Below are 11,852 nucleotides of genomic sequence, written 5' to 3'. Positions count from 1 at the left end.
TACCTGTGGAATGAATTTTAACATTGGAGCTGTTTTTTTAACTTTTGTTTTAGATTCAGGGGTTCATGTCTAGGTTTATTATATAGGTAAATTGTATGTCATGGGGGTTTTGGTGTACAGATTATTTTGTCACCCAGGTAGTAAGCTTAGTACATGACAGATACTTTTTCTTATCATCTTTTCCTTCCTCCTACCCTCAAGTAGGCCACAGTGTCTGTTGTGGCCCCCTTAGTGTCCTTGTGTCCTCATCGTTTAGTTTCCACTTGTAAGTGATTAGTATTTGATTTTCTATTCCTGTGTTAGTTTGCTTCGGATAATGGCCTCCAGTTCCATCCATGTCACTGTGAAGGACATGATCTTATTCTTTTTATGGCTGCATAGTATTCCACAGTGGATAGGTACCACATTTTCTTTATCTGATGTACTGTTGATGGCATTTAGGTTGGTTCCATGTGTTTGCTATTGTGAGTAGTGCTGCAGTGGACATATACGTGCATATGTGTTTATGGTAGAATGCTTGATATTCCTTTGGCCATGTACTCAGTATTGGGATTGCTTACTCAAATGGTAATTCTGTTTCTTGTTCTTTGAGGAATCGCCACACTGCTTTCCATAATAAATAGTTGAACTAATTTACACTCCCACCAGCAGTGTATAAACAAACATTTTTCTTCACAACCTTGCCAGCATCTGTTATTGTCTGACTTTTTAATAATAGCCATTCTGACATCTAAACTTTTAATGAGATGTTAGAACCAGATAAGAAGACTATTACATATGGTCAAAAGAACCTGGAGGTTTTATTCCTAACTAATGAGATGATGTTGCAAAAATGAAATAAAAAGGCAGAAGATACAATACAGTGCTGCATGTGCTCAATATACATCCATTTATTAAAGCATATGCCAGAGGATCGCATCACACTATGCATTTAGAGAAGTCATTAACAAAGCAATGGCCTAACAGTTTAACGTGAATTAGCCAACATCACTGGTCTGTGATTTCACACTCACTCAGTAGCAGAATGGTTCTGACAGTCATGATACTAAGCACTTCTGTACTTAACATATCAGATCAGCCTGTTCACAAAGTACAGTCATTATAACAGGCTCTTGCTTCTGTAAGTAGTCCACTAACAGTTATGACCATAAGTTATAATTACAAAGTACTGTTTTACAGCCATATATTTTGGCATAGACTCTAAAAAGTCAAATCCTAAAAATACAGAAAATGCAAATATTCATAAACTTTTATATTCAAAAACCAACTTAGCTATATTTAGGTACCAAGCTGTATTATATTATTCTCCTACTGCATTTGATGCATTTGGGGCGTATAAATACAAATTACAAAATTGTAAGCAATTTCTTCCGACTTAATTTTACTATTTTTTCACTAAATGGATGAAAGCATGACTTTTGGCATCAGTACAACATATAGGAATATTGCATTCAATACTAATCATTGAATATTTTTAAAAAGAAAGCATTGAACTGATTATAGAGTCATAACTGTCAGATGGAAGATATTAACAAGATAGTTACTTACAGGTATTTTTCAATGAACCTTCCATCCCATTTCTAAACCATTAACCCAATGACTTTTTAAAGAATGAAATACGGTAAAGCTAAGACATAACAGTATATGACAAATGCATTAACTTACCATTTTTACAAATGTGATGTGACCTTGGCAGTTGTAAAGAACAAAGTTTTTTGTCAATATATATCAAACATTGTTAACAAACTCTAGCATTGCTTTGTGTAAGTCTGCTTTAACAGCATTTCTTCACAGTGATATTTCAGAAAGGTTGGAAACCGGTCAGCAGAAAATATTTCCCACCTTTTCTATTTTAATTTGTATGCAAAAATCACAATATATCTGCAACTATAAAATTACAAATGCTTTCTAGAAGTGACTGCATTTCTAGTTATGGTAGAAAAGGGTATTTGTAAGACATCTATAATGAGGTAAGTAAATAAAATGGAAATTGAGTAATACATGTTTTCTGATCTATGGGCAATATAAACTAATTTAACAAAGACAACTGATGGGCGAACCCAAAAGACTAGTTTTTAAAATTATGTTTCGTGAATGTGAAATAGGTAAAGAAAATAAACATGTTAAAAGGTGTTCTTGATATTTCACTTTACATCATAATTTTGGCACTTCATTGGAACACTTATTTCCCAAAGACCAGAATTTATATAAAAGTTCAGCAGGTTTTTTTTACATACCTTGTAGACATCGTACATGAGTACTGGCAAACATTGAAATGTAGTGAAATAAACATTCCCATGTATATGCACATGCATGCAGTAGTCAAACAATTATAGTTATGAATTTAGCTTGCAGTGTTTGTTTCAAGCACTCTCTTCAGGAGATCTTGTTTCGGATTTAAGTCTTACAAATTCTCTAGCCACATCATCACTGGTCCTCTGAGAGAGTATTCTAAGGATAGTCAAACCAGTTTCATCCATAAAGATATTTTTCAGAAGAGGATACCATGCCCCATAGCTTCCCTTTTCTGCTATGTTCTGTAGCTGAATGACTGTCATTCCGATAATTCGATCTTCTCTGGCAAAGCAGTAATCCTTAACTGAGAGATGAAGTTCATAAGCCCCTGGTCGATTTTCCTTTCCCAGAATGCTGTGTGGATTAAAAACGCAAATTTTGAGCAAAAATTTTACTTCCACTAGGCATCAATACGGTTCTCAAATACTGCTGAAAATTGTTTACAGTTGGATCTGATTATTATGTTGGCAAATAGAATATCAGTGTATTGTAACCCTTTAAATTTGACTTAGAAGGCTAATTTTAAAATTACTTTTTCCCCTAGACAAAAAATGGGAATTAATCAGTAGAGGCAGTGTCTCCTGATTGCAGGTACAGTGGAGTTGGACAGGAGTCATGGGGGCTAGGCCAGGGTAATGGGTACCTCTTGGTAGAATTTCTATGCCATGTCAATATCAGTTACTACTATCACTTTACCTCCAAATCCTGAATAAGCTCTTACAGCTAGGAGTCTTTTCTCAGGGGAATACACTGCACAGCCCATCAAGCACTATTCACAATATGCTAAATTGGATACAAATCTCCAGGGTAAATCAATTCCAGCAGAGCCTGGTGATTCAATGCCAATTCTTTCAATGCCAATTCTTTCCTAGGGTAACAGACCTGTCAAGTGAGTGGCCTCTCCTCACAGCCACCTAAGACAGGTTGTCAGTCAACATAATAAGGAAGGCTCAGTGGTGATATAGTAGACAGTCTTCCTCCACCCCCTTATTTGTGTTCATTCTTTTTCATATTCTTGACTTTCTAATGACTGTACATCTAGCCCTCAGCAGTACCAGCTTCCAAATCCCTTCCTTTTACAGGTGACTTTTTTCTGATGAAACATTTTGCAGAGTCAAACTGTCATTTCCAGGAAACACTGGTAACGAAACACTGGTAACTAAACTTTGTGCTTTAGGGAGTATCTGAAATAATGTGAAAGAAAATGGAAGCCTAGGGGTAAGAGTAGAAGAGCAAAATATGATGGGAACCAGATCTCTTGAATTCAAAATGCTGCCTTTACTAACAAGAAACTTTAGTTGGGTCCAGGTTTTTGTGTAAGGTGGAGAAGTAGATAGTGAAATGTTGTAAGCTGGTTTATTAGCGGGAAATGTGATCTATTAGGACCCTTTTGAGAGAGTAGGATACTTCAGTTTTATTAAGTGATAAGAGGATGAAATATTCAGAGCAGAGTGCTGAAACGACTACAGGAAATCATGAACAAAAAACCTGTAAGGGACTGTTTTGGCGTGTAAATCCTTAGGGCTTTGTCCTAGGCCTTGTAACTTCTCTATGTATCCATTCCTAGGTTAGAGTATTTCTTGAATTAAATGACATCCCTTGAGAGTCTAACAGCCATCTCCAAATTAATAGATTTAAAACATTTTTATCATCTTCCATCTTGGTAAATTACTATCTTCCCAACTACTTATGGCAAAAATTAGGGGTCATCCTTGATTTCATTCAGTGCCAGGTATCTCCCACTTGCCCCCTGTGGATGCATCCTACTTTTTGCTGTTTGCAATAGGAAAACTCATCTGTTGGGACTGCCTCAGTAGGGTTTCTTCTTGCTTCCAGTAGATTTTGGCCAAAAGGGAACCCCATGAAGAGACTGGCAGTGAGGAGAGTAAAGTCAGAGTCTTTATTTCCCTGGCTCTTTGCCTGTGAGGCTGCCTCCAGTAGGCTGTTGCCCTCCATAGAATGTCACTGCCGCTTTCAAGGCAGCTGAGGGCTGAGTATACATCAAGTTTTCACTTTCCTAATTTTAGTAATGACTCTTTACTCTTTTCAGGCATAAGCATGGTAATGGTCTGGTTACTATTAGCCCCAGGTCCCATTATTACTGAAATTTCACTACACTTAACCCCTTTGTGAATTCCTTTGTAAGTAAGCTCATTTTGATTTACTCTAAGTTGAGCGTTCTTGGGAATTTCTCTTTCATGTTCTACCTCTAGCCTATGGCAAGAATCTACTTTCCACACATGATAGAGAATCTTCCCCATCTATTTCCCTACTACGATCTGGTTAGTCACTAATAGCTATTGCCTGGACTATTGCAATAGCCTTCTAACTGACCTTTACATATTTGGTCTTGCCACCATATAATTATTTCTGTACACAAGAAACAAAGATGTAAATCTATTTCCCTACTACGATCTGGTTAGTCACTAATAGCTATTGCCTGGACTATTGCAATAGCCTTCTAACTGACCTTTACATATTTGGTCTTGCCACCATATAATTATTTCTGTACACAAGAAACAAAGATGTAAATCATATTGTTCATCTCTTCATTTGAAAACCCTTCAGTGGACCACCTATTGAATTTAGAATTGCATAGCCCTGCGTGACATGGAATCTGTACCTTGACCTCCTCTCCAAAGTAACTGGATCTCACTCCTTTATCTATGACGTGCTGCTTGTTAAATATCCCCGACTTGTTCTTGCCTTAGAGTCATTGTACTGGCTATTTCACTTGGTCTGAAATGTTCTGCTTTCCCATGTCTGGTTGACTTTTTATTTGTACAGGTTTCAGTTTAAAAGTCACATGCTCAGAGAGGCTTCCCTGACCTCCCAGGCAAAGCAGCTAGTCATAGCACTTACCGCATACTTCCGCATATAGTATTTAATGCCGTATGACAAATATTTTGTGATTGTGTCATACATTCCTCATCTGTAGAAAGTAACTTACATGAGTGTACTGCAAAAGATTTATTCAGACACCTACTATGATACATACACCTAAAGACTATAACATTGGGTGATACATGGTAGGCACTGAACAGATATCGAATGAATCGAAGGGAACTAAAAACAGAGCCTTCTTCATTTTCCTTAGCCCTTCCCACTCCGAATCCCTCAGTAAGGTCAGCTGTACAATAACTATTGCCTAGAGGAATAAGTAAGGTGGGTTTGTGACTTACAACTGAAATGTTTCATTGTATTTTGGTGACCACGTGTTGCTTTTTGTTTTTGTGCCTTGCTTTCTCTTCTTGTCTCCAAGGTTTGGTCCCAGTATACAAACTTCCACAAAGGGGCGGAACATGGCTGTGGTCTGCCAGTTTAGGTCATTAATGGCAATCACTAAAAGAGGAAAGGAAGTATCACATTTTAGCAAACAAATGTGTGGAAATTTAGAGTGCATTTTAAAAAGTGATTTATGAAGTCACAAGTTAATAATACTGCCCTAACCCCAATGACAAGACACTGGACTCCAATAAAACACAATTTTCTTTCTGGAATGCACACTTGATGGAGCTTTTCAGCTTCAAGCTGTGTGACTGGTGAAAAGTTAGCTGCAATTAAAATGACATCTGTTACTAATGAAAAGTTACCGCTCTGCTCCTCTTGTAAAAACATGGTGTTGTTCATATTGAAAATTAAGATATGCTCATCAGGAAATAGATAAAATCTATAAATTTACCAGTCAATGACAATATTTTGGATTGTATGCTTTCAATATTTAGTTACTTTATATACAAAATGATATTATAATATGTTGCAATCTTATAGTTTTATTTTTTTAAGTCTATTTCTAATTCATTATATATTTTTTCAATTGCTACTAATATTTTGCTCTGTGGCTATTTCATCCTATATTAAGCCAGTCACTTGTTAGATATTATAACTGTTTTTAAATTTCAGTCATCATAAAAAAATTACTAAATGAACATTCTCATGTGTAAATCCCTTTGCTCATCCTCAAGCGAAGTCTTCTAATTAAAATCACTACTGCAAAAGATTCATTAAACTTTCACATGTTGGCAACACATTTTTCAAAAATATTTAAGGAAATTGACAGTATATAGTACTGTACATAATCTTTTGTAAAATATTTTACTTTCATGATGTAAGGATACAATGTGTAATATAATTCTGAAATATATTGGGCAACCCTGGTTTTGCTCGAAGTGACTAATATAAAAATAGAACGAGTGCATTGTGAACAAAATGTTAATCCTTTAATTTCATCTTTTAAATTACCCCTGCATTCAGGCTGCTTTTACAATATAAAACCAACAAATCGAGCCACTCATTATAAAAAACTGTAAGCCAATTGTTGGAAATCATAGAAAAAGAAGTAGGTTTTGTGAATAGTTAAGAACATACTGACTTAATATTTAAAGTACAAGTTTTCAATGAATATCATGGCACCAACCACAAAATAAATATCTGATAAAGTTAGTTTGGATGTTTAATCAGTGTATTTATGTGTTTTGAATAATGCATGCTAAATATTAGTGCCACTGATATTTGTCTATTTTAAATCAAAAGCTTGGGTTTCATTAGGAAATTTTGAGCATGCCCTAAAATAATTATGCATATTTTATAAAACTTAAAAATGCAAGAGAAGATGCATTGCTGTTTTGATGTATCTAGACCTGAAGCGTACCTTTTACAGTGACTTTATGATCGCTCGTTCCAGGGGTGGCTGTGATGTCCACATGAACAGATATCTGACCCACGGCATCTTTGGAGGAAAGACCTGAAAACAAGCAGAGGTTTACTGGCCTGAACTTTCAGACTAGTTAATAATGGACAATTTCATTCTATGCATGAGACATAAAATTACTGGAAATGAATTGTTCATTCATAGCATAATATTCACTTAGGTTTGATAGGTAAGTTTGAGGCTTAGATGTAATAATTACCCCACTGAACTAAAATTTCATTTGGTCTGCAGAAATCCTAAGACATTCTGTTACTGCTTTGATGGATCAAAGAACTTCAGTTGATTTCCTAGCCGCTTAATGAAGTTATATTCATTGCTTACACACAAGGATGCACCATTGCTTTTTATTACTTTAAGAACTTTTCTACAATGTGCTATACCAGAGCACTGGGAACAGAAAGGTAGCTTTGTAGGGTACCTACCTTCAGGAAACTCATAGTTGGCCAGGGGAGACCCACATGTAAATAAGTTGTTGTAATGTATTTGCAGGGTCTACCAATAGCATTTTAAAAAGTCAACTCTATCCTGGGAAAGATTAGTCAGGGGTTAAACTTACTGTATTGGAAAGGGCCTGTGATTTGGGTTCAGATAAACGTGAGTTCAAATCACAGTAAGCCACCACTGCTTCTATGATCCTATTTCTTAAATGAGGATAATACCAACCTCTTACTATGTTCGCATTAACATATCACTTATGAACATACAACTTTTTCCCCAAACTGAAGCACATGCTCTATTTGTTACCAGGCCTTTATCTTTTAATGTAGAAATTTATCATGGAGGTCGTTCCAGTTCAGTGGTAAATGTTCAATGACTACATACTTGGAAAACAAAACATTAATGTTTGACATTTAATCCATTACATGAATATATAATGTAACCATATTTCAATTGTTTTTAATTCCTTATTATAAACTATAATTATTATGCTACAAGTTTATCTACAGTATAGTTTTTAAAAGCATAGTATTTTTGTCAAAGTTATGTGCAATTTTAATTTCTACCCATAGAAATTGTAACTTTTGCAATCTCATTTGCAATATATTAGATTAATACAGATCTTATTTCATAAAAATGAAGGCTAATGCTGAAAGCCCAGAGCCAAAGATTCCGAAAGACTTTCAGTTTCTATCTTGAGAGAATCATCAGGATTTGGGCCAGAACCTTTCAAAGGGAACCTGCTGAGATGAGCCAGTTCACCACAAGGGCCTCTCTCTTTGGCACAGCAATTTTGATGATAAAAGGACTGGAAGATAGAAAGTGGTCGCTTTGGACATAAGAATTTTAGAACAACCCTTCACACTAACCAAATAGACAATGACCCCTCACCACTAAAGGTCACCACTGAAGTACAAATGGAGTCATCTTTTTTCTTTCCTTCCTCCCCCATGCCAGGGAGACTACCACCAGGAGAAAGAGGTCATACCTTTATCTTTTGTACTACTGAAGTCACGATTATAGCCTGCTTTTGGGAGACAGGTTTCTTTTTTTTTTTTTTTTTGAGACAGGCTCTTGCTCTATTGCTCAAGCTGGAGTGCAGTGGTGTAATCATAGCACACTCCAGGCTCGATTTGTAGGGCTCAGGTGATTCTCCCACCTCAGCTTCCCAAGTACCTGCAACTAGAAGTGTGCGCCAGCACGCCTGGGCCTCCCAAAGTGCTGGAATTGTGGGCATGAGCTGCCGTGCCCAGCCGAGAATAGAGCTTTGAGCCAAAGCTTCAATGTGAGCGGAACAAAACCTTAAGAAATGAGTAATTTTCTAGCAGCACGAGTAACTAATACAGTATGAACCTGGATTGTGAGATCTGAAAATGCTGCACCTGCCCATAACATTCTAAGTAGGGCAATATGAGTTTCGGTTTGGTGTCCTTAGTTATGAAGGAAGACTTAGCTGTTTTAAGACAAGTAACATCTGAAGAAATGTGCCTAAAACCTTTAAGAGAAGGGACGCTAAACGTATACAGTGTAAGTTTTTCCTTTCTCAAATTGCTTATCTGCGGTCTTCCATTTATATACCCTACCTGTGTGTGTGTTTTCTAATAAGATATTGAGGGTTGCATTGATGTCAGGGGCAGAGGATTTAAAAATCTTGCTTATGTACTCAGCAGTGCCTGAATACTTTTCTGAAACCTCCTGGGTGGAAACATTTACTAGTTTCTCAAAATAAATATTTCCTTTTCTAAGACAAAATTTACTCTTCAATAAGATCAAATACAATCTTGAGAACTGGCTGTGTAAGGTAGTACAACCCTAAAGTGCAATGCAGAACATAAATTTTCTGAAAAGTCTGGGTTAGAAACAATGGGCTAGAAAGTATTGATTATCATTGCTCTTATTGCTTAATAGTCATGCTATTTAGAATTTTCACTTTGGAACTACACGATTCTGCTTTCATGGCCCTATGTTTATACCGCTGTCTAGTACTCATGCTATAGCTAGTATTATAGTTAATTATGCAGATTTTTCTCCTTAGTTGTATTCCATAACAGAACGCCTTTATTATTAATAATCGATACTTCTCATTCATGCAACACTTTGATGTGCATTACATGGACAATTAAATATTTGTTGATTAAACAGTCTGACAGTAGTTGCTTCCACAGTTTAAGCAACATTAGTATCCCTCTGACCGGTTCAAATTTCAGTTACCATGGTGTATTAAATGTGTGTAATTGCATAAAGGACAAATTCACAAGCTAATTATGTAGTCCACTTAATCACTATGTGGATAGCAGACACCTATCATTAGTGACCAGTCTCATCTTTCAAAGTAGGTGATTGTTGTCTGTGTGTGAACAGGTACACAGTGACCAAAGTGTGGCCACTTTGTTTCCCAGTTGTAAACCCATGCAATTATTTTACAAACCTGGATAATCAAAAGATGGAGTTGGCCCAGAAAGATGAAAGCTCAGCAAAGAAAGGAAAAGCGATAATGCTAGAGTGAAACATGCATACAATGCAAATGAGTTAATCTAAGCAATTACTGACCCTTGGAATGTTGACACTACTGCCGTTGGAAAGATTCTAGATAAGCATCCAAGCAGATTACTGAAGTTGGGCTTATTGGCATAAGTGAGGAGAAAGATACAGACATCTGAGCAAAATTTACATGGAGAAAAGCTCACATTTAGGGAACTCTCAGATAGGCGATGACATAAAAAGCTGAAAGGATTACAATGCTGGTGGATTGTCATAGTCCTAAGTTTGGATCTATTTCCAACGCATAGAAAAGCTGTTCATCCCTTACTATACGACGAGAAGAAAAAGGCAAACACTGTTCAAACTACTGTTAAAAAGACTTTTACTAATGGAACAGAACAGAGTCCTCAGAAATAATACCACACATCTACAGCCATCTGATCTTTGACAAACCTGAGAGAAACAAGAAATGGGGAAAGGATTCCCTATTTAATAAATGGTGCTGGGAAAATTGGCTAGCCATAAGTAGAAAACTGAAACTGGATCCTTTCCTTACTCCTTATACGAAAATTAATTCAAGATGGATTCGAGACTTAAATGTTAGACCTAATACCATAAAAACCCTAGGGGAAAACCTAGGTAGTACCATTCAGGACATAGGCATGGGCAAAGACTTCATGTCTAAAACACCAAAAGCAACGGCAGCAAAAGCCAAAATTGACAAATGGGATCTCATTAAACTAAAGAGCTTCTGCACAGCAAAAGAAACTACCATCAGAGTGAACAGGCAACCTACATAATGGGAGAACATTTTTGCAATCTACTCATCTGACAAAGGGCTAATATCCAGAACCTACAAAGAACTCAAACAAATTTACAAGAAAAAACAACCCCATCCAAAAGTGGGCAAAGGATATGAACAGACATTTCTCAAAAGAAGACATTCATGCAGCCAACAGACATATGAAAAAATGCTCATCATCACTGGCCATCAGAGAAATGCACATCAAAACCACAATGAGATACCATCTCACACCAGTTAGAATGGCAATCATTAAAAAGTCAGGAAACAACAGGTGCTGGAGAGGATGTGGAGAAATAGGAACACTTTTACACTGTTGGTGGGATTGTAAACTAGTTCAACCATTATGGAAAACAGTATGGCGATTCCTCAAGGATCTAGAACTAGATGTACCATATGACCCAGCCATCCCATTACTGGGTATATACCCAAAGGATTATAAATCATGCTGCTATAAAGACACATGCACACGTGTGTTTATTGCGGCACTATTCACAATGGCAAAGACTTGGAATCAACCCAAATGTCCATCAGTGACAGACTGGATTAAGAAAATGTGGCACATATACACCATGGAATACTATGCAGCCATAAAAAAAGATGAGTTTGTGTCCTTTGTAGGGACATGGATGCAGCTGGAAACCATCATTCTCAGCAAACTATCACAAGAACAGAAAACCAAACACCGCATGTTCTCACTCATAGGTGGGAACTGAACAATGAGATCACTTGGACTGGGGAAGGGGAACATCACACACCGGGGCCTATCATGGGGAGGGGGGAGGGATTACATTGGGAGTTATACCTGATGTAATAACGAGTTGATGGGTGCTGACGAGTGATGGGTACAGCACACCAACATGGCACAAGTATACATATGTAACAAACCTGCACGTTATGCACATGTACCCTAGAACTTAAAGTATAATAATAATAATAATAATAAGACTTTTACAATAAAACACTTTAATTCTCAATGTACTAAACAAATATTTTTCCTGTATTTTAAATTTCCCTGTACATTTATAATTGACGTAAGAGGTTTTTTGACAAAATCTTTTTAAAAGTCAGTAGAATTTTAAGTTTTTCCATATGTTATCAGGATTCCTTTGCAGTTTATGTCCC

General features: G+C 36.6%; 1 protein-coding gene across 1 annotated transcript in view; it reads right to left on the bottom strand.

The window, feature by feature from the left end:
* Positions 1-866: 866 nt before the first annotated feature.
* The window catches only part of UNC13C (unc-13 homolog C), a 653,225-nt gene continuing 642,239 nt past the window's right edge, over positions 867-11,852 (bottom strand). Inside the window, exons 30-32 of the mRNA XM_015142282.3 lie at positions 6,947-7,039; positions 5,478-5,637; positions 867-2,649 (exon numbers count right to left, since the gene is read on the bottom strand). Of these exons, the coding sequence (XP_014997768.3) occupies positions 2,364-2,649; positions 5,478-5,637; positions 6,947-7,039 (539 nt within the window). The 3' untranslated portion in view covers positions 867-2,363. The remainder of the gene's footprint in view (positions 2,650-5,477; positions 5,638-6,946; positions 7,040-11,852) is intronic.

Source organism: Macaca mulatta, chromosome 7 (assembly GCF_049350105.2).
Source record: "Macaca mulatta isolate MMU2019108-1 chromosome 7, T2T-MMU8v2.0, whole genome shotgun sequence".
NCBI classification, from domain to species: Eukaryota; Metazoa; Chordata; class Mammalia; order Primates; family Cercopithecidae; genus Macaca; species Macaca mulatta.
This window is presented reverse-complemented; position numbering and strand designations above follow the sequence as displayed.